The sequence below is a fragment of the Neoarius graeffei genome, chromosome 5, assembly GCF_027579695.1.
Source record: "Neoarius graeffei isolate fNeoGra1 chromosome 5, fNeoGra1.pri, whole genome shotgun sequence".
Classification (NCBI taxonomy): domain Eukaryota; kingdom Metazoa; phylum Chordata; class Actinopteri; order Siluriformes; family Ariidae; genus Neoarius; species Neoarius graeffei.
The window spans coordinates 101,695,356-101,719,736 of record NC_083573.1 but is presented as its reverse complement, the minus strand read 5'-3'; the positions used below and the strand labels follow the sequence as shown (position 1 = coordinate 101,719,736).

Below are 24,381 nucleotides of genomic sequence, written 5' to 3'. Positions count from 1 at the left end.
CTGTATGGGCATGTCCCTACCAATATTTCTGATTGAAGACAAAAAAAAAAAAAAAATCCCACTCCGTGCACAGTACACAAAGTAGGTTTCCACTGGGTGAAACGCCACGCCCAATTCTCTCATGAATATTTGCTCTGGGGGCGTGGTCACGAAAACAGCAAGCAGGTTCCGCTACAATGTCAATTAGCAAGTGCAGTTGCAGTGCAGTGACCGGCTGCTAGCTAGCAAACTGTCCTTGAGGAATGTAACATTAGATTAGTTCGTAAAATGAATCAGTTAACAACAGTTCATATTCAGTGTGTAAAAATGACAACATACGAATATGACTGTTTTCTAAGTTTGTGTGGCATGTAAATAACAATCCGACTTGATACCGACAACAACCGGTGTTCATTAAGGTCACAAAGACATTATTAAATCATATCAGATTGTGCTAATGTTGGCTAATATTGCACCGAGTCTTGCTTGTGAAGTGTCTGCAAACTTTAGCAGTCCGCTAACCCTTAATTTGAAGTGCTTCAGTTAAGACCTGCGGAGCCCTGACCGAGTTCGTGTAACAGGACACATGTAAACAACAACCTGATGGTGATGTGGACATTAAAAGGTGTCTGGGCCACGAACAATCAAATCAAACATTTTCACGTAATAAGCATAACAGCCTCTGCCTTCTTGATCAGAAATTTTTGGTTCCTCTCGCCTCTCTTTTGAAAACGTCACATACTGAGTACACACATCCGCTGAACTGATTGGTTTTCAGGTATCTCAGCAGTAATTGAAAAAATAGAGGAATGTAAGAAACTATCAGCATGGGTCAAGGGGGCTGCACGCCCTTTGCGGGGTTCAGGGGCAGCGCCTCTGCTGGGGGTACAGGGGGCAAAGCCCCCTGAAGCTGTTGAGAGTTTAACATTTAAAGATGCTATAGAACACATTTTTTTACATTGATTTAACATAGAAAAGCAACAGAATTTAACAATAATGTGTATCTATTTAATGCCATATTTTGTAATCGATGACATAAGTGGCAAAATTTTTTTTATAAAAATTAGACGAAAATGTAGCTTTGAAAAATATACTTGCCTAAATATTCCACTGATTTTGTTATAACAATGGTATCCATAGTTCCTCATTTGTTAATTTTTTTTTGTTTTGAGTTAATGTCAATACTAGTCTAATATAAGCCACATTCATTTTTCAAAAATCATGAATATGAGCAGAAATCAATGATTCAGTAATATTAGATATATACAGTTGTGTTCAAAATGATAGCAGTGTGTTTAAAAACGTGAGTAAAGCTCAAAATCCTTATAATAGTTTTTATTTCCATGCATTGGGAACACTGCACATTATATTCTACATCAAAACATGAAGAAAAATGTATGAATATTTTAATTACTTTACAGAAAATGAAGAAAAACGAACATTGGGCTGTTCAAAAAAATAGGAGTGTCTGCATTTTTCATTACAAACTCCAAATATTTACTGTATAAACTGAAAAAATCTTAAGGATTTAGTATTCCTGTGACTCACTAAACTAATATTTAGTTGTATAACCACGGTTTCTGAGAACTTCTGGCACCTGTGAACAGGTATTCCAGCCCAGGATGATTTGACAACATTCCACAATTCCTCTGCATTTCTTGGTTTTGCCTCAGAAACAGCATTTTTGATGTCACCCCACAAGTTTTCTATCGGATTAAGGTCCGGGGATTGGGCTGGCCACTCCATAACTTTCATTTTGTTGGTCTTGAACCCTGATGCTGCTCGCTTACTGGTGTGTTTGGGGTCGTTGTCTTGTTGAAACACCCATTTCAAGGGCATTTTCTCTTCAGCATAAGGCAACATGACCTCTTCAAGTATTTTGATATATGCAGACTGATCCATGATCCCTGGTATGCGATAAATGGGCCCAACACCATAGTAAGAGAAACATTCCCATATCATGATGCTTGCACCACCATCCTTCACTGTCTTCAGAGTGTACTGTGGCTTAAATTCAGTGTTTGGGGGTCGTCTGAAAAACTGTCTGCGGCCCTTGGACCCAAAAAGAACAATTTAACTTTCATCAGTCCACAAAATGTTTTTCCATTTCTCTTTAGGCCAGTCGATGTGGTCTTTGGCAAATTGTATCCTCTTCAGCACGTCTTTTTTTTTTTTTAACAGTGGAACTTTGCGGGGGCTTCTTGCCGATAGATTAGCTTCACGCAGGCATCTTCTAATTGTCACAGTACTCACAGGTAACTTCAGACCGTCTTTGATCACCCTGGAGCTGATCATTGGCTGAGTCTTTGCCATTCTGGCTATTCTTCGATCCATTCGAATGGTAGTCTTCTGTTTTCTTCCACGTCTCTCTGGTTTTGCTGTCCATTTTAAAGCACTGGAGATCATTTTAGCTGAGCAGCCCATCATTTTCTGCACTTCTTTACAGTATACGTTTTACCTCTCCAATCAACATTTTAATCAAAGCACGCTGTTCTTCTGAACAATGTCTGGAACGACCCATGTTTCTCAGGTTTTCAGAGAGAAATGGATGTACAACATGTGCTGGCTTCATCCTTAAATTAGGGCCACCTGATTGACATCTGTTTTTTCACAGAATGAATGATCTCACTAATTAAACTCCACACTGCTATTATTTTGAACACGTTCCTTTCACTTAATTATTCAATTACACAGACTCGGGAGCATGCATATCATGAATGTTGGGTCTGTTGGTTTTCTATGAATCTACTACACCTACCGGTAAATTATTTGCCATGTAGTAATATAATTTCCACCAAAAACAGTGATTGATCTGGTTAGTCATGTTGGACTGCTATTATTTTGAACACAAGTGTACATATGTACAGCAAATACTGGAGATATTTGATTTAAACCTCTCTCTTTTTGAAAGGTTTCACTACAGAGGAATTTAATGCTCTTTTCTGGGGTGCATTCTGTGATCTCCAGTTTTCTCTGCTTTTGTTTCTCTGATCTTTCCTTCTGCTTTTCCTGATGTTCCTGCAGTGCTCTTTTGGATAGTTTCTTGGCTACTCTGTTTGCATGAGCTATTGTTTCAAGTTCTGTATTCACCACATTCATTAATCTCTTCTTGGATTCAAATTCCTCTCTGGCTAAGCGCAACTACGCGTTCCACGACATATTGAATTAAGTTCAACGCATTAGAAACAAAAGCACGAACGGAGTTAAAACACGTTTTCGAGCAAATGGGCGCAGCCATATTGTTTTCTCGTTCTATCACGTACAGTCTCGCGGTATTTACATCAATTTAACTTCCGAGTGTTCCCGAATGGCAATGAGAACAAACGAAGCCGACGAAAACATCGCTAAACAAGCAAACCAAATCAGAACGTATTCTGCTGGTCATTTTACTTAAACATATTTTTAACGGATATACAAGAGATTTAAAAAAAACAACACTTTGGCTAGAAAAATAGCGGAATTCCGCTAAATAGCGGACGACTGGGATCCATGGGTTTTCAAGGGGGTTCATTTGAAAGCGGAGGCTAAAAACTTCTCTGTAGAACCCTGTCCCTCCCTCCTCCCCCTCCACACTGGGCTCAAGAAGACAACAAAAGAGCAATAATATAACAACAACCAATCAGAATTCAAATACATTCTGTTGCCAAGTAAAATTGTAACCTTTCAACGTGTCGAAAAAGTTCTCGAGCCCTCGTCCTGTTTTACTGTTAGATCAATCACATATCAGCTTAAACTAGCATTCTAAAACTAGTTAAAGATCCCACAGAAGAGAGTCGACTCCCCCTGCCAGCCTCATGGAACGCAGTGTTTAAGGCTCCATATGTGTTTTACTTCCATTTATGAGGGAAAGGAACATACACCCTCGCAACAGTCAATGTGTTATTCGCTTGTAAAACGCATTTGCAAATTGGTAGAATGAGTTGATCATCACATGCAAGATTTGTAATTAATCAAATAAATGCATATTATTATTATTATTATTATTAGTGAATTACTACAATTCTGAACTTCAAATTTTAAAAGTCTGGCCTTTGGAGAGATGATGGAGACTCTTTTGGTGGAACACAATGGAGCAAAATATTGTGACCCTCTAATGTTGACCTGAAGTTGGCGCCACTGGGGGTTGGTACTGGGTTTATGTCCCCACCAATGTTAATACCAAACCTACGCCCTTGCCTACATGTTATCACGTTCTAATTGTTGTTACTTTCATCCAAATGAGAGCTGGCAATACGTTGTTACTTTGCACTTTTGTTTATCTGGGTACTAATCTTTGAGAAACTGGATTGGCAGAATGTTGCCTGTGAAGAAAAGAAAGTCTTTTTATTACCCTGTGCCAAGTTAATATTTACTTAAGTGCAATTTTTAAGAGCCATAGATTGTATTTTATTTATTGTTTTTGTTGTGAGTGGTTTTGTTTGATTGTTTTATTTCTTTAGGTTATCAATTTATATATTTTTAACATTCCACTGCTCAATTGAACAAGTTGACTTAAAAGTTTACTGTTCTTTGAAAGGGTCTATATGCATGATCATTATTATTTTACTACTGGCATAAAATTGTCTTGAAAAGGTGTCAACAATAATATTGTTTATCGCAATAATTTCTGAGACAATATATCATCCAACAAAATTTATCATCGTGACAGGCCTAAAAAAGACACGGACAAAAAGCCCAGAAATTCCTCCTTACCCGGGCAAAAACGATACAGGATTTATCTTGTAGTGACCTGATCCCCAAATCTTTAACCCAGCCACATATAAAAAGTTGTTCTCTTCCATGATCTTCCAGGTTTTCATCTGTGTGTCTGTGTAGAACGATGTCTGCAGCACCAGGGAGTCTGAGATACTGGGGAACTCAACGGATGGATAATTTTCCAAATCATGATGAATGAATGGCTTTATATAAAGATAAGTTGATTATTCTATGAATGCCAAATTTAGCAAGTAAACTTTTCTCATCTCATCATCTTCCGCTTATCCGGGACCGGGTTGCGGAGGCAGCAGTCTAAGCATGGAAGCCCAAACTTCCCTTTCCCCAGACACCTCGGCCAGCTCCTCGGGAAGAACACCGAGGTGTTCCCAGGCCAGCCGAGAGACATAGTCCCTCCAGCGTGTCCTGGGTCTTCCCCGGGGCCTCCTCCCGGGGGGACATGCCTGGAACACCTCCCCAGGGAGGCGTCCAGGAGGCATCCGAAAAAGATGCCCGAGCCACCTCAGCTGGTTCCTCTCGATGTGGAGGAGCAGCGGCTCTACTCCGAGCTCCTCCCGAGTGACTGTGCTTCTCACCCTATCTCTAAGGGAGCGCCCAGCCACCCTGCGAAGGAAACTCATTTCAGCCGCTTGTATCCGCGATCTTGTTCTTTCTGTCATTACCCAAAGCTCATGACCATAGGTGAGAGTCGGAACGTAGATCGACCGGTAAATTGAGAGCTTCGCCTTTTGGCTCAGCTCCTTCTTCACCACGACGGACCGGTAAAGCGACCGCATCACTGCGGAGGCTGCACCGATCCGCCTGTCGATCTCACGCTCCATCCTTCCCTCACTCGTGAACAAGATCCCGAGATACTTAAACTCCTCCACTTGAGGCAGGACTTCTCCACCAACCTGGAGAGGGCAAGCCACCCTTTTCCGGTCGAGAACCATGGCCTCGGACTTGGAGGTGCTGATTCTCATCCCAGCCGCTTCACACTCGACTGCAAACCGCCCCAGTGCATGCTGAAGGTCCTGGTTTGAAGAAGCCAACAGGACAACATCATCCGCAAAAAGCAGAGATGAAATCCTGTGGTTCCCAAACAGGATTCCTTCCGGCCCCTGGCTGCGCCTAGAAATTCTGTCCATAAAAATTATGAACAGAACCGGTGACAAAGGGCAGCCCTGCCGGAGTCCAACATGCACTGGGAACAGGTCTGACTTACTGCCGGCAATGCGAACCAGACTCCTGCTCCGTTCGTACAGGGACCGGACAGCCCTTAGCAAAGAGCCCCGAACCCCATACTCCCGAAGCACCCCCCACAGAATACCACGGGGGACACGGTCGAATGCCTTCTCCAGATCCACAAAGCACATGTGGACTGGTTGGGCAAACTCCCATGAACCCTCGAGCACCCTATGAAGGGTATAGAGCTGGTCCAGTGTTCCGCGACCAGGACGAAAATCGCATTGTTCCTCCTGAATCCGAGGTTTGACTATTGGTCGAATTCTCCTCTCCAGTACCCTGGAGTAAACTTTCCCTGGGAGGCTGAGAAGTGTGATTCCCCTATAATTGGAGCACACTCTCCGGTCCCCTTTCTTAAAAAGAGGGACCACCACCCCAGTCTGCCACTCCAGAGGCACTGTCCCCGACCGCCACGCGATGTTGCAGAGGCGTGTCAACCAAGACAGCCCCACAACATCCAGAGACTTGAGATACTCAGGGCGGATCTCATCCACCCCCGGTGCCTTGCCACCGAGGAGCTTGCAAACCACCTCAGTGACTTCGGCTTGGGTAATGGACGAGTCCACCTCTGAGTCATCAGCCTCAGTCTCCTCAGTGGAAGACATGACGGTGGGATTGAGGAGATCCTCAAAGTATTCCTTCCACCGCCCGACAATGTCCCCAGTCGAGGTCAACAGCTCCCCACCCGCACTGTAAACAGTGTTGGCAGAGTACTGCTTCCCCCTCCTGAGGCACCGGACGGTTTGCCAGAATTTCTTCGAGGCCGACCGATAGTCCTTCTCCATGGCCTCCCAGAACTCCTCCCAGTTCCGAGTTTTTGCCTCCGCAACTGCCCGAGCTGCAGCACGCCTGGCCTGCCGATACCCGTCGGCTGCCTCAGGAGTCCCGGAGGTCAACATGGCCCGATAGGACTCCTTCTTCAGCTTGACGGCATCCCTTACTTCCAGTGTCCACCACCGGGTTCGGGGATTGCCACCACGACAGGCACCGGAGACCTTGCGGCCACAGCTCCGAACAGCTGCGTCCACAATGGAGGTAGAGAACATGGTCCACTCAGACTCAATGTCCCCCGCCTCCCTCGGAAGCTGGGAAAAGCTCTCCCGGAGGTGGGAGTTAAAGACCTCCCCAACAGAGTGCTCGGCCAGACGTTCCCAGCAGACCCTCACCATACGTTTGGGCCTGCCAGGTCTGTCCAGCTTCCTCCTCCGCCAGCGGATCCAACTCACCACCAGGTGGTGATCAGTTGACAGCTCAGCCCCTCTCTTCACCCGAGTGTCCAAGACATAGGGCCGGAGATCAGATGAAACGACTACAAAGTCGATCATCGACCTCCGACCTAAGGTGTCCTGGTGCCACGTGCACTTATGGACACCCCTATGCTCGAACATGGTGTTCGTTATGGACAAACCGTGACTAGCACAGAAGTCCAATAACAAAACACCACTCGGGTTCAGATCGGGGAGGCCGTTCCTCCCAACCACGCCCCTCCAGGTGTCACTGTCGTCGCCCACGTGAGCATTGAAGTCCCCCAGTAGCACAATGGAGTCCCCAGTCTGAGCACCCCTCAGTACCTCTCCCAGGGACTCCAAGAAGGCCGGATACTCTATACTGCTATTTGGCCCGTAGGCACAAACAGCAGCAAGAGCCCTCTCCCCAATCCGAAGGCGCAGAGAGGCGACCCTCTCGTTCACTGGGGTAAACAACACATGGCGGCTGAGCTGTGGAGCTATAAGCAAGCCACACCAGCCCGCCGCTGCTCACCACGGGCGACTCCAGAGAAGTGGAAAGTCCAGCCCATCTCGAGGAGCTGGGTTCCAGAGCCCAAGCTGTGCGTGGAGGTGAGCCCGACTATCTCTAGCCGGTACCTCTCAACCTCCCGCACAAGCTCAGGCTCTTTCCCCCCCCAGCGAAGTGACATTCCATGTCCCAACAGCCAGCCGCTGTGTCCGGGGATCAGGTCGTCGAGGTCCCTGCCTTCGACTGCCACCCAATCCACACTGCACCAAACCCCTACTGCTACCTCTGTGGGTGGTGAACCCACAGGAGGGTAAACTTTTCTTTCAAAGTAAAATTCCTTCTTTGTTAGTGTGTAAGGATCAAATCCCACTGAGTGGTTTCTACTGTATGTCCAATTCTTGGGTTTAATAACTTGCTTGTTTGCTGAACACAAACATGGCAATAAGTTCCTGTGTTAATGGACCAGACTCCACTTTTGGATCATTAATCCCTTTTGGCTGAGAATGATCTGCATGCATGATTTGGCTTCTGGCACATCCATACAGTTTTAAATACAACATCTACAATTAAAAACAGCTTTTATTGGACTGATTTAATTCCTGGGCTCCCATCTGTAACAGGGAGTGATGTTGCATCCCATTAATACACTTTACAGGAGATTATTAGATTCTAATAGAATAGATGAGCCAAAATAATTGGGGATCTTTTTTAATGGGCCCCGACTGGGTACATTTATGAATAGGTGGGCCTCGAAGCAGAAAAGGTGGAGAACCCCTGAGCTCAGCTAATCGAGATGTTCCCTAAGAGACTTGCAGCTGGAATTGCAGCAAAAGGTGGCTCTACAAGGTACTGACTTTGGGGGTTGAATACCTATGCCTACTCCAGATTTTTTTTTTTTGGGGGGGGTGTCATTGGATTTATTGTTCGTGTCACAATAAAACAAGAATTTTCACATTTAAAGTGGTAGGCATGCTGTGTAATCAAATGGTGCTAACCCTCCAAAAATCCATTTTAATTCCAGCTTGTAATGCGACAAAACAGGACAAACTCCAAGGGGGATGAATACTTTTGCAAGACACTGTCCATGAAGGAGTTCTCTGATTGGTCAGGAGTTTGTCAGGGTGGGGTTTGATGGACACTTCTTATTGGGGTTGTTTTACTGCTGGAGGTCAAGATTTTGGGAAAAATATGGTGTCATTATTTGAACTGAACACAAGGTTGTGTGTTGAGTTTCAAACAGACAGTAAAACAGTTGGTGTGTATCATTCTCTGCTCACACACACACCTGATTTCTGGGGGTTTGGAGTGGACCTGAGTACAGGTGGTGTGTTCATGTGTATCAAAAGGTTGGTTTAATAACCTGTTAGTGTAAAAAGTGAAACCATCTCCTATAAAAGTACCAGAGATTTGTTTCTCTGTGTGTGTGTGTGTGTATGTGTGTGTGTGTGTGTGTGTGTGTGTGTGTACCTCAGTATCTCCAGTGTACAGTGTGGATTCTCCAGTCCAGCAGAGAGCAGCTTCACTCCTGAATCCTGCAGGTTATTGTCACTCAGGTTCAGTTCTCTCAGTCTGGAGGAGTTTGAGCTGAGAACTGAGGACAGAACTCTACAGCTTTCCTCTCTCAGATTACACCGACACAGACTGGAAGAGAAATGATGAAATCTGTGAATATCTGATGGATAAATGCAGTGTGTTCCATCAGTCGTGAAATAAAGTGTTTCCCTGAACACAAGATTCTGATGTCAGAATAAAAATATAAAATAAAGAAACTGTGTTTGTACTTGGACAGATCCACGTGTCTCAGCTCTTATGAGACGATGGATTTAACTACAAGAAAGGGCAAGGGACGGATACAGGTGGAGACACAAGATCTAAACAGCTAGAATTACAATTCACAAGTTTAATTTTTATTGATTGATGATATGGAATTAATGTAGAAAGTAAATCTGATTCTCATGGACACATTTCAGTTTCTTATAGAATAATACAAGTCAAGTAAAGTCAACTTTATTTTCAAATATGCTATACATGCTCGACATACAGCACAGATGAAATTTCAGTCCTCTCTGACCCATGGTGCAAACAGGCAATGCAATAAATAAAAATAGAATAACTGAAAAATAATATAAACACTCTAGATAAGAAATACACACACACACACACACACACACACACACACACACACACACACACAGTCAAGGGCACTTGAGGTATAGTAGGTAAACATGAAATACACAGTATAAACAATAAACTAATAGCTGTTAAGGTGAGGTAGTGCAGAATAGTGCAAATGAGCGAGGTAAAATGAAATGTGCAGTCCCTGAGTTCAGTGTGCGAATGAATGTTGAGAGTATGTGTGTGTGGGAACTGTGAGGGTGACATGATGTCAGATGCTGCAGGGGGGTGTGCGGGCAGAATCTGTGGCAGGGGGCAGAAGGGGAAGGAGGGGCAGAACAGGGAGGGAGTTGAGCCTCCTGACCGCCTGGTAAAAGAAACTGTCCTTGAGCATAGGGCTGTGCGATATTGGAAAAAATGAATATCCCGATACATTTTCTCCATTTCACGATATACGATATATATCTCGATATATTTAAATCTCCTCTAAAGGACCCCATGAAATCTAACTTTTACTCTTTACTGTTTTCACTACAATCCCTGCAGGTTAAATAACATTCTTGGTTAACTTTACAGGTGGTTTTCAACAACACATTTTAAATTTTCATGTTAGTGATTAATCACAACTGAATTGAAATAAGACTATTTTTACTCAACAAAGATGTGGCACAAACTGCAAAAACAAATCTTGAAAATTGCAACAAAGGGGCAATACAATACAGAGCTGCTCAGAGCTCAAATCAATAAAGTGCAAGCTCAACACTCAGAAAGACATTTAGCCTAAATAAGAAAAGTGCTCATTCATTAAATTATTTAAAAAAATAGATCTCCAAGCTATTAACCTGACTACTGAGAACCACTGGAACATTCACAATAGAGAGAGAGATTGAGGGAGAGAAGAGAGAGATCTGCAAAACATAATTTTTCTCTTTGCACACTTTTGAACTGAATGTTTTCTGGCTCTGCCTCTCAGATGTGTATAATTCCGGTATTGCCTTCTCTGTAAAATGTCTGTGACCAGGCAACTCATATTTGGGATCGAGTGTGTTTGGTAATTTTTGGAAGCCTGGTTTTTCCACTATACTAATCGGGATCATGTCTTCGGCAATGACGTTAGTGATTGCATCCGTTATAGCTCTCCATCTCTGACTCGTTTTCTCATATGGGGTGGCTTTGGAGAACGAGGCCGCTATGGTCATTTGTTTAGCTTGTGTGGGGGTTTTAGCTCGTGGGCAAGTAGTTGGGAGTTTAAGAGACTCTTCATACTGTACCGGGTGAGTTTTCAGGTGATGGAATATATGTGTAGTGCTGCTGCCTTTCGTGATCACAGGTTTTTTTGCACACTTTACAAACTGGCATTTGCTGTTCCACATCCTCCTCGCGATATCCAGAAAACGCCAGATGACTGACCCCTTCCTAGTTATTTTAGGAACCAATTCGTCCGCTTCCATTTTTAATTTGTGGCTGAAATTGACAGAGCTTACACGGTAGCCTACGCAACACCAGCGATTGCACGAACTGAGTCAGCGCTGTAAACCAAAACTAGGAAATCTTCCCGCCGGCAGTGTTGCCAGATACTGCTGACATTTTCCAGCCCAAAATATGTTCAAAACCCGCCAAAATGCACTTAAAACCGCCCAATCTGGCAACACAATCGAAACTAGAAAATCTTCCCGGAAGTTCTTTTCAGCACCGAGATGTCGCCCGGGATTGGCTGGCGAGTGCGTGACGTTATTGTTTTCTTTACCCTTAGGCAGTCTCTCACGTTACTGCCTGAGGGACAGGGAGAAAACCACCGGAAAATGTTTTAAACAAACGCAACAAACATAAGTCAGAAGATGACCATAAAATACTCGATAGTTACAATATAATAATTTTATGTATCACACACAGAATTTTCCGCAATATATCGAGTATATTCGATATATCGCACAGCCCTACTTGAGCCTGCTGGTTTTGGCCTGGAGACTCTGCAGTCTCCTCCCCGACAGCAAGAGAGGGGAGAGAGACACCAATGATCCTCTCAGTTGCTCTCATGATGCGCTGCAGAGTCTTGCAGCAGGACACGGTACAGGCGCCGTACCACACGGTGATGCAGCTGGTCAGGGTGTTCTCGATGGTGCCTCTGTAGAATGTGTGCATGATGGGGGCCGGGACTCTTGCTCTCCTCAGTTTGCGGAGGAAGTACAGATGCTGTTAGGCTTTTTCGGCCAGTGATGCGGTGTTGTTGCTCCAGGACAGGTCTTCAGAGATGTGCACACCCAGAAACTTGGTGCTGCTCACCCTCTCCACTGCAGCACCGTCGATAGTTAGTGGAGCATGCTGGGTGTGTGCTCTCCTGAAGTCCACAACAATCTCCTTTGTCTTCTCCACGTTCAGGCAGAGATTGTTGTCCTTGCACCACATGGCCAAGCGGATCACCTCACTCCTGTAGACTGCCTCATCGCCATTGTTGATGAGACCCACCACAGTCATGTCGTCTGCAAACTTAATGAAGAGGTTGGAGCTGGATGTTGGTGAGCAGTCGTGGGTCAGCAGAGTGAAGAGGAGGGGGCTCAGCACATTACACTTTAAACAACACACATCAGTTTAAGTGTTTCTCAAACTTTTTCAGACCAAGGAACACTTTATTAATAAAAAAAAAAAAATGTGCGGACCACCAAACCCCCTAATTATCCCGAACAAAAAACAATAAGCCGACTCCAACAGTATATTACAAATTACACACTAATGAAATGACAGTTTTACAAATAGTATCGTCATCTCACTCATTGTTGTCCTTATCTTAATAGGAAGAATGGTGCTGCTTATTCTGATCCATCAGTGAAGCAATGTCTGGCTCCAAACTGGACAGTTTTAATCTCATATTGGGGGCCACATTGATCCGGTTGCACTGCTTTGTTGTCAGTCCAACCAGAGTGGAAAATCCAACTTCCCAGCTGTATGTGGTTGAAAATGGCATTAACAGTTTCAGAGAAGAGTCAGCCAGCTCAGGATGTTCAGGTTGGGTGTGGAACCAAAAGTCTGTCAAACATTTCTCTTTAAATGTCATCTTCAGTGTCCCATCTGATGCGACATCCACAGGACTGTCAACCTCTCTTGGTGATAGCTTGGAACTGACGTGCTCAATATGTTTTCTGTCTCCAAATGGATTTCTGATCCACTCAAAGCCCACATCTAATTCTGGGAAATATCTCCACAATTGTGAGTGAAGGCCGTGCAGATGGTCCTTAAAGGCTGCAACTGTATCGCCATCCAGGACCTCCTCGGCAGTGAGAAGAAAATCTGCCAGCGTAGGGAAACCATCGAATTCTTGGCGATTGAGACGGGCACACCACAATTCCATCTTGAGGCGTGCGGCTTTAATTTTGTCCTGGACAGTAAAGACTGTGATCGCTTTTCCTTGCAGCGCTACAGTAAATTCATGGTATTGAGAGTGCTGAAAAGATCAGCAAGATAAACCAATTTTGCGAGCCATTGGAAATCATGCATTCTGTCATACAGCTCATCACTTTGATGCAGGAATAACTTGACCTCATCAAGCAGTTCAAATAGACTGGTGAGAACTTTCCCACGTGATAACCAGTGAACTTCAGTCTGAAAAAGAAGTTTCGTGTGCTCGCTTCCTATTTCTTCACACTGAGCTTTAAAAAGACGTGTGTTCAGTGCTTTGCTTTTACTCATATTAACTATTTTCACAGACTCGTCCAGGACTGGTTTAAGACACTGGGGCATTTTTTTCACTGTCAGTTGCTCTCTGTGAATGCAGCAGTGTGTTGCTGTGGCAGATGGTGCTACTGTGCAGACACGCGCAGCGAGGCCCTTGTATTTTGCCGTCATCACAGTCGCACCGTCTGTGCAAATGCCAACGCATCTTGTCCAGTCAGTGTTATTCTGCACAATGAAATCATTAAGTCAGTTAAAAATCACTTCTCCTGTGGTGTTGGTCAGCAGGGAGTGACAAAAAAAGAAAATCATCATGCACAGCACCATCATATATATATATACACACCTTACAAACCACAGGAGATTTGCCTCATTCTCAATATCAGTGGATTCATCCATTTGCAGAGAGAAAAAGTGGCTTTGACGTAAACGTGTCACCAGCTGCTCTTGGACATTTTCAGCCATGGATGTTATGCGCCGCTGGACAGTGTCATTGGACAGAGGTACCCTGTTCATTTCATCACTTGCTTTCCCCCCAAGCATTATGTTAGCCATAACCATTGCAGCTGGCTGAACTAAAGTCTCGCCTATTGAATGAGGTTTGCCTGCTTTCACGATCAGCAGGGATACCCTGTATGAAGCTGCTGAAGCTTTCGCACTTTCCGCAGGCACAAAAAACTGTGAGGCTCCCTTTCTCGAGTGATGCTGAAGCTCTTCACATTTTCTCTCAAAAATGCAGTTGGTTTGTTGACGTAATCCTTGTGTTTAGTTTCAAAGTGCTGCTTGAGCTTAGCAGGTTTCATTGCCTCGTTGGCCAATGTTTCGTAGCGCAGAACACAATGTGGTTTCGGATCCTCCGCATTCCCAGTCCAAAAAAATCCAAATTTGATGTAGTCACTGTGGTATTTTCCTTTCACTTTAGCACTCAATTTTCCATGGTCATGTTGAGCTTCACTACTACTCTGAGGGAGCTCCTACAGCAAACTATCCTGGGACTCCATATCAGTGCTCATTGAATCATCATGTCTTTGCACTTTGTCCTTGCTCGTGTCAGACGTTTCTTGTGCTTTTCTTTTGACTAACCCGCTCTTCAGCCACCGATCCATTATCTTTTTGACAGTTTGATGCCAAGTCTAACTTGGTTACTCGTAGTTTCTCCGCATTCCCTCCACATTCAGAGGTGACGTTGATTATGAAAGTGTAACCTAAACTGACAGAGCTATAGGCAGTGTCACAAAACTGTTGGCTTGCTTAAATGTCAGACAAATTCAAATAATAGTCCATTCACACTCTCATTCACACCTACGGTCAATTTAGAGCCACCAGTTATCCTAACCTGCATGTCTTTGGACTGTGGGGGAAACCAGAGCACCCGGAGGAAACCCACACAGACACGGGGAGAACATGCAAACTCCACACAGAAAAGCCCCTGTTGGCCACTGGGTTCGAACCCAGAACCTCCTTGCTGTGAGGTTACAGTAATAACCACTACACCACCGTGCCACCCCAGAAACACTGATAAAATATGATGTTTTATGACATCAACTTGCGGACCACACTTAGAGAAACAGTCGTTGAGCTCACCATTTCTTACAGGGAGGCCACAGAACATTCGGGTCGGCAGTAACACCTCCAGGACCATCATGCTGAGCACAGGGGCCCCACAAGGGTGCGTGCTCAGCCCGCTGCTCTTCACACTGCTGACCCATGACTGTGTACCAATCACATCAAGTTTGCGGATGACACGACTATGGTGGGCCTCATCACTAACAACGATGAAGCCAACCACAGGAATGAGGTGAGCTAACTGGTCCAGTGGAGTAAAGACAACAATCTCTTCCTGAACATGGAGAAGACCAACAAGATTGTAGTCGACTTCACGAGAGGTCACTCACAGCATTCCCCTCTGACCATCGATGGTGCTGCAGTGGAGAGGGTGAGCAGCACCAAATTCCTAGGGGTGCACACTGCTGAGGACCTCTCCTGGTCCAATAACACCGCATCGCTGGCCAAGAAGGCTCAAATTTGCCCCTACTTCCTCCGCAAACTGAGGAGTGCATGAGTCTCACCCCCCATCATGTGCTCATTCTACAGGGCGACCACTGAGGTTGATCTCACTGGCTTCATCACTGCGTGGTACAGAGGCTGCAGTGCCTCCTACCGGAAGACTCTGCAACGCATAGTGAACACGGCCAGCAAGATCACTGGTACCCCTCACCCCTCTCTTACGGACATCTATCACTCCTGTCTCACCCGCAGAGCCATCAGCATCGCTGGTGACACCTCCCACCCTTCAAACTCGCTCTTTAACCTCCTGCCCTCAGGGAAAGGGTACCGGAGCCTCCGGGCCCGCTCCACAAGACTGCTAAACAGCTTCATCCACCAGGCTGTCAGGATGCTGAACTCTGTACACTACCTACCCCCTACCCCTGGTCTGTAACACATTCGTTCACACAAGAAACTCTCTCTCATTCATTTGCACATCACACTACAAAAATCTGCATTACTGCTGTATCTGCTGCTATTGCTCATTTGCATTACTGCTCATATTCACCTCAAAAGCTACTCTTCTAAGCACCTTCTCCGTTAGATATTGTACTGTATTTGCACTACTGCTATTTTGTACATCGTTTGATTTGAGTGTATTTTTATCTATATCGATATTTACAGATATTTATATATATTGTTTTTCATAATGTATGTATGTATGTATGTATGTATGTATGTAGAGACAGTCAGTAACTCACTATAGTTTCTCCAGTGTACAGTGTGGATCCTTCAGTAGATCAGAGAGCAGCTTCACTCCTGATTCTCCTGGATTATTCCAGTTCAGATTCAGTTCTCTCAGGTTTGATGAGGGATTTGACCTCAGAGCTGAAACCAGAGCAGCACAACCTTCACCTGTAATCCTGCATTCAGACAACCTGTAGAGAGAAACATCTCACAGTTACAGCATAAATCACTCAGCTTTACTACACAACACACACAGTCTTTATATACAGTACACTTACTGTGTGTGTGTGTGTGTGTGTGTGTGTGTGTGTGTGTACCTCAGTTTCTCCAGTGTACAGTGTGGATTCTCCAGTCCAGCAGAGAGCAGCTTCACTCCTGAATCCTGCAGGTGATTGTAACTCAGGTTCAGTTCTCTCAGTCTGGAGGAGTTTGAGCTGAGAACTGAGGACAGAACTCCACAGCTTTCCTCTGTCAGATTACACCGACACAGACTGGAAGAGAAATGATGAAATCTGTGAATATCTGATGGATAAATGCAGTGTGTTTGATCAGTTGTGAAATAAAGTGTCTCCCTGAACACAAGGTTCTGATGTCAGAATAAAAATATAAAATAAAGAGACTGTGTGTTTGTACTTGGACAGATCCACGTGTCTCGGCTCATATGAGACAATGGATTTAACTACAAGAAAGGGAAAGGGACGGATAGAGGTGAAAACACAATATCTAAACAGCTCGAATTACAATTCACAAATTTAATTTTTATTGATTGATGATATGGAATTAATGTAGAAAGTAAATCTGATTCTCATGGACACATTTCAGTTTCTTATAGAATAATACATTACACTTTAAAGAACACACATCAGTTTTCAGTGTTTCTCAAACTTTTTCAGACCAAGGAACACTTTATTAATAAGAAAATTCTGCGGCCCACCGAACCCCTTAATTACCCCGAACAAAAAACAATGAGCCGACTTCAGCAGTATATTACAAATTATTATTATTATTATAACCTTTATTTAACCAGGTTTGTCCCATTGAGATCGAAGATGTCTTTTACAAGAGAGACCTGGGCAAGAATGGCAGCAAAAAAACAAGTTTCAACACATTGTCACATTAGACATAGACACAAAAATACAAATAAAACAACTGAATGTACAAAATCAGGTCAAGATCAAATAAGACATTTCCATTCAAATAAAACATTTGCACTCATGAAGCCTCGATACAATGGGATTTATCATGGACTTAAATACATTCAGAGATACCAGATTTTGGAGTTTGAGCTCTGAGTGCAAATTATCCCATGTAGTTGGAGCAGAAAACCTAAAAGCTTTCTTCCCCATTTCTATTCTAACCCTAGGAACAGTAAAATGTAAAAAATCCAGAGAACGAAGACTGTAGGCTCTATTATTCAGGATTAAAAGAGATGATAAATAAGATGGAATCGTCTCAAGGATAGCTTTGTAGATAAAGACATACCAATGGCCGAGCCGGCGCCCATATAAAGATGGCCAATTTACTTTAGTGTATAAGACACAGTGATGAGTTAGAGCTCCACAGTTTATGATAAGCCTCAGAGCGCCATGATACACACTATCCATCACGTGGAGGCATTGAGCGGAGGCATTCATATATAACACATCACCATAATCAATTATCGGGAAAAAGGTCAGCTCCACCAGTTTCCGTTTCACCCCAAAGGAAAAACAAGACTTATTTCGAAAATAAAATCCAAGTAAAACCTTCAGCTTTTTAGCAATATACAGAATATGTGCCTTAAAAGACAAATGGTCATCAATCAAGAACCCCAGATATTTAAAAGTAGATACAGGTTCAATTTGTTGACCATTACTGGTGACAATGACAAACTGATTTAACCTTGCTGATTTTGAATTAGTGAAAAACATAAGTTTTGTTTTATCAGCATTTAGAACAAGTTGCAATTGGCAGAGTTGTTGTTGCACTCTATTAAACGGATTCTGCATATATGCAAACACTTCTGAGGCCGTGGGTGCAAAGCAATATATGACTGTATCGTCAGCATAAAAATGAAAGGCTGCATTTGGGATATTCACTCCAATATTGTTTATATACAAGGTAAATAACAAAGGGCCTAATACTGAACCTTGTGGCACCCCCTTGTGGACAAACTGAACCTCAGAAGAAACACCTTCTAACTGGACAGCCTGGGTTCTGCCTTTAAGATAGTTTGCAAACCATCCAACTGCATGTACAGAAAACCCAACTGCTGTAAGACGTTCAGTCAAAATGTTATGGTTCACGGTATCAAAAGCCTTAAAAAAGTCTATAAAAAGAGAAAGACAGCACTGTTTATTATCTAAGGCTTCTGTAATATCATTTATAACCTTCAAGGTTGCAGTAATGTTATGTTTTTTGTGAAATCCTGACTGGGAAGTCTATAAAATAGAATTAATTGCCAGGTATTCTTTTACTTGTGGACTGACAAGGACTTCAAGTACCTTAGCCAGAACAGACAGTTTAAAAATAGGTCTGGTAATTGTTTAAGATAGTTGGATCTCCTCCTTTCAAGAGGGGGATAAAAATGCAGATTTCTAGACTTTGGGAATCGACAAACTAAGATTAAAAATGTAACACAGTGGAACAGCTACAATTTCAGATGCCAGTTTTAAAAAGAAAGGCTCCAAATTATCTGGTCCTGGTGATTTTTTAGGATCAAGGTCTTTTAGCACTTTAGCGACCTTTGCTGTAGAAAAAGGGGTGAAATTAAAAGCATGAACATTGCCAGCGGCCCCATCAACCTGTGAAGGGTCATTAGAGGACTTGTCACTAGGGGAGGGTTGTTTAAAAGGGTTTTTAAGAGTTAAACAAAAACCCAGAAGAAATAAAATGTTTGTTAGAACAATTTAATATGTCTGTTTTATCAGTTACCCTGCTACCATCAATCAGCATACTGGAAGGGAGACGAACTAAGTTAGAGGTGGAAGACAAAGATTTAATTGCTTTCCAAAATTTCTTTGGATTTTTCAAACATTTAGTAGTCATAGACAAGCAAAACTCAGCCTTCATATTTCGGAGAAGAGAAGTAAATGTATTTCTTAATAGTCTAAAATAAAGCCAGTCAGTTTCCAAACCTGATTTACGTGCCTTAACCCATGCAGAATTTTGCTCATACAGAACTTCTGCTAGTTCGGTTGTAAACCATGGATTATCACGGCCTTTAATTCTAAATTTGAGCAGGGGGGCATGTTTATTAACAAAGTGACTGAAACTTTCATGAAAATAACTCCAACCCAATTCAACATCATCAAAAAGGGCAATTCTATCCCAGTCAAAGTAATAAAGATCATGCAAGAAGGCCTGTTCAACAAACATTTTCATATTGCGCTTCTCTACAAAGCGTGGCTTACTTTTCGGGAGCCTTGTGTCTCTCACTACCGCTATATCACAGTGATCACTCACATTATTTGGAAAGACACCTGTTGTCACATATTTAGAATGCATGTTGGTTAAAACTAAGGTCAATGAGTGTTGCTTTTTGAAAACATTTGGGATTGGGTCTAGTAGGGGAAGTAATTAATTGTGTGAGATTAAGAGAATCACATTGTGCTTTCAGATCATCGGACACAAGCATAAGCCAGTCCCAGTTTAAATCTCCCACCAAAAGTAATTCATTGTATTTCAGCTGTGATAAAACCTTCACAATGGAAGATAATGCATTTTTAGAAGCAGATGGTGGTCTATAACATCCTACCAACATAATTCGGTGATTCTTTGATCATTCAACTTCAAGAGCAAGCAACTCAAGCTCTTTAGATACTGACTCTTTAAGCACTAAATTAACATCAAAATTACTCCTGATATAAATCGCAACTCCGCCCCCTTTTCTTGGACGATCAGCATGATAAACATTATAACCATTAATACAAATATCCTTGTCAAGCACAGATTTTGTGAGCCAGGTTTCAGATAAAACAATAACATCAGCATTTGTTGAGTTTACCCAGACCTTTGTCAAGTCCATCTTGTTTAGTAGACTCCTTACATTTACCTGAATTAGTCCAAGACCAGTTCTGGATTTAAAATCTGCAGGGGTGTAACAATGTGCCGGTGAATCAGGGCCTGGATTAGTCTCAATATTCCCTGAAAGCAAGAACAATAGTAAAACTTAACATTTAAGCCTGATGCTACAACCTGGGTCATTCCATGTCAGATCCCCCAATGAGTTAAACCCTACCTCCTCCAAATTCAATGAAAATTGGTTTATAGGTAAATCCTAGCCAGAAAAGCCAAATTTTCAAATTTTAGCAAAATCGGACCAACGGTTTTTGAGATATCGCCATTTCTTTTTTTTTACTTTTTCGCGAAAAAGGGCGTGGCCGCCAAATTTCAAAGTGCTGTATCTCGGCAACCAGTGGTCCAATTTTCAAAAATAAAGTAAATTTGTGAAGGGGAGATCATAAGGAATCTAAATATATTATTAGTTTTATCTTTTATGTGATGTATCTCATCATGACCTTTTGACCTATATTTTGACCTTGAAATTGACAATTTGGGACAAATGACCCCGCGACGACTTTTCCTGAAAATTGTAGCCCAACATGTTGCCTACAACATATGAAGAAACTGGAGAGGTAATATTTTTCATTTTGAAGCAGCATCAGTTTGAAATGTGCATTACCACAGCTAAAAGTCCTACTCCTGTACATTCTATGTACATCCGTACATTCAATTCAACACATTTCACACATTATATGCTTACCACATGGTTAACATGTTCTCTGTCTTTCATGTCTGTATTTCTTTGATGCAGGAAGTTGTTAAGCTGCATCATTAGGATGCAGTGCTGCAGCACAGCAACCTATGGGCTCCCTTAGGGGAGCCCATAGGTTGCAGTGCAAAGCACTGCAACTATTGTTCTACGTATTTCTTCTTCTTCTTTTTATTAGGATGCAGTGCTGCAGCACAGCAACCTATGGGCTCCCCTAGGGGAGCCCATAGGTTGCAGTGCAAAGCACTGCAACTATTGTTCTTCTACGTATTTCTTCTTCTTATTATTATTATTCCTACGCAAATTTTGATTTCGAATAACTCAATAACCGTACGTCGCACACAGACAAACAATACATCTAAACGTGTGGCTCGATCGGACTCGCTATGCTATTACTTTTCTCTACAGATTACGATTTTTTCGCGACGTAGTCGCAAAAAAATCGCCCAAAAAAACCCCATTCATTTCTATGGAATTAATTGGAAAAAAAGCACTTTTTCAACGTTTTTCAAACGTCCGCTGCTCTGGCATGCTTTAACCTAGAGACGTGATTCAAACTCTAAAACATAGGAAAACTTCTCCTCTGTGGATCTGGCATTAAACTTTTCTGCTAGGTTCTACACTTTCGGATCAGTCCCAGCTCAAACGCCATGTGGGTTCTGGGAGAAAATCCGGCTTTTGAATGAGTGTCTATTGCGTTACACACCAGTGGACCTCGTTAAGCTCAGAGTGGACAGAGGTTAAAAAAAAGGTCAAACTTTCTCGCTTAAACTGTGTTTTCAGCTACAAATTTCACTCTACAGACATGATTTTCTCAAAAGTAGTAGGAAAACTTGTCCTGATTCACACAATGTGTCTACCTAAACGATAGGATTTACGGTTTTTGAATGACAAGCGTCAAACTGAGGACAGTGCAGCTGACAGGCTTCATTGACATCCATTATAAACGTGATAGAAAAGTCACTCGTTTTTAAATCGCTCTAGTGTCGTTATTTTTAAGAGTACAAACAAAAAAATACATCATTTTATTCAGGAGACCCTTCTAGCGCTCACTGTGAAAGAATTTTGTGAATAGCTGCTTCCGTTGTCGAGTTATTTGTCATTGTTCGAGGCCTGGTCCTTCATAAAAAAAACAGTAGAAAACTCCAGCCCTTGTGTGTCTTAGCCTCACCTTAGCCGCCCACTTTATTAGGAACACTTCTGTTCGTACATACAAACTACAAACACTCTTCTTAGAGTTTATTTTATTTTTAAAAGGGACAGTGCACAAATTAAACATTATCCTTGTGGTAAGGACAGATGTCTGTCCCAGGTTATAGCAGTACATGCTAATTTCCGCCTGTAGTCACTTTGGTCATACTCTTGAATAGGTCTTCTTCATGATGGCTGCTGTCTCGAGCACACACACAATCATTGCATTGAAACATCATTGCGGGTCACACATTCACGGCCAGCGAACATGCGTGACCGAATTGCTTCGCGCACTGCATCCTCTCACAATTTCCCCCGGGGAATTGTCCGGTCTAGTTATTATTCCTACGCAAATTTTGATTTCGATTAACTCAATAACCGTATGTCGCACACAGACAAACAATATATCAAAACGTGCGGCTTGATCGGACTTGCTATGCTATTACTTTTCTCTACAGAATACGATTTTTTCGCGACGTAGTCGCGAAAAAAAATCGCCCAAAAAAACCCCATTCATTTCTATGGAATTAATTGGAAAAAAAGCACTTTTTCAACGTTTTTTCAAACGTCCGCTGCTCTGGCATGCTTTCACCTAGAGATGTGATTCAAACTCTAAAACGTAGGAAAACTTCTCCTCTGTGGATCTGGCATTCAACTTTTCTGCTAGGTTCTACACTTTCGGATCAGTCCCGGCTCAAACGCCATGTGGGTTCCGGGAGAAAATCCAGCTTTTGAATGGGTGTCTATTGCGTTACACACCAGTGCACCTCGTTAACTCAGAGTGTAGGCGGCTTCAAAAAAAAGCTCAAACTTTCTCGCTTAAACTGTGTTTTCAGCCACAAATTTCACTCTACAGACATGATTTTCTCAAAAGTAGTAGGAAAACTTGTCCTGATTCACACAATGTGTCTACCTAAATGATAGGATTTACAGTTTTTGAATGAGAAGCCTCAAAGTGAGGAGAGCACAGGTGAGCGGCCTCACTGACTCCCATTATAAACGGGACAGAAAAGTCTCTCATTTTTAAGTCGTTCTAGTGTCGTCAATTTTAACACTACAGACAAAAAAATACATCATTTTATTCAGGAGACCCTTCTAGCGCTCACTGTGAAAGAATTTTGTGAATAGCTGCTTCCGTTGTCGAGTTATTTGTCATTGTTCGAGGCCTGGTCCTTCATAATAAACAGTAGAAAACTCCAGACCTTGTTTGTCTTGGCTCATTGACACCCATTATAAAAGTGACAGAAAAGTCTCTCATTTTTAACACTACAGACAAAAAATTACAATCAGTCTATTCAGGAGACCCTTCTAGCGCTCACTGTGAAAGAATTTTGTGAATTTCTTTTTTTGTGAAAAAAAAAAAAAAAAACAGCCTCGGTCGGCATGACACTTCACCTTAGCCGCCCACTTTATTAGGAACACTTCTGTTCGTACGTACAAACTACAAACACTCTTCTTAGAGTTTAGAGTTTATTTTATTTTTAAAAGGGACAGTGCACAAATTAAACATTATCCTTGTGGTAAGGACAGATGTCTGTCCCAGGTTATAGCAGTACATGCTAATTTCCGCCTGTAGTCACTTTGTTTATACTCTAGAATAGCTCTTCTTCATGACGGCTGCTGTCTCAAGCACACACAATCATTGCATTGAAACATCATTGCAGGTCACACATTCACGGCCAGCAAACATGCGTGACCGAATTGCTTCGCGCACTGCATCCTCTCACAATTTCCCCTGGGGAATTGTCCGGTCTAGTATTTTATTTATTATTATTCCTATGCAAATTTCGATTTCGAATAACTCAATAACCGTACGTCGCACACAGACAAACAATATATCAAAACGTGCGGCTCGATCGGACTCGCTATGCTATTACTTTTCTCTACAGAATAAGATTTTTTTCGCGACATAGTCGCGAAAAAAAAAAAAAAAAAAAAAAAAAATCGCCCAAAAAAAACCCCCATTCATTTCTATGGAATTAATTGAAAAAAAAAAAAGCACTTTTTCAAACATCCGCTGCTCTGGCATGCTTTCACCTAGAGACGTGATTCAAACTCTAAAACGTAGGAAAACTTCTCCTCTGTGGATCTGGCATTCAACTTTTCTGCTAGGTTCGACACTTTCGGATCAGTCCCAGCTCAAACGCCATGTGGGTTCCGGAAGAAAATCCGGCTTTTGAATGGGTGTCTACTGCGTTACACACCAGTGGAGCTCATTTACTTAGAGTGTAGAGAGCTTGAAAAAATAGCTCAAACTTTCTCGCTTAAAC

General features: G+C 42.7%; 1 protein-coding gene across 5 annotated transcripts in view; it reads right to left on the bottom strand.

The window, feature by feature from the left end:
- LOC132887153 (NACHT, LRR and PYD domains-containing protein 12-like) overlaps positions 1-24,381 on the bottom strand; it is a 152,467-nt gene that overhangs the window by 23,180 nt on the left and 104,906 nt on the right. For all 5 annotated transcript variants that reach the window (XM_060922594.1, XM_060922593.1, XM_060922596.1 and 2 more), the window contains 3 exons: positions 16,485-16,658; positions 16,182-16,358; positions 9,121-9,294 (listed from right to left, as the gene is read on the bottom strand). In XM_060922594.1, coding sequence (XP_060778577.1) covers positions 9,121-9,294; positions 16,182-16,358; positions 16,485-16,658 — 525 coding nt within the window. The remainder of the gene's footprint in view (positions 1-9,120; positions 9,295-16,181; positions 16,359-16,484; positions 16,659-24,381) is intronic.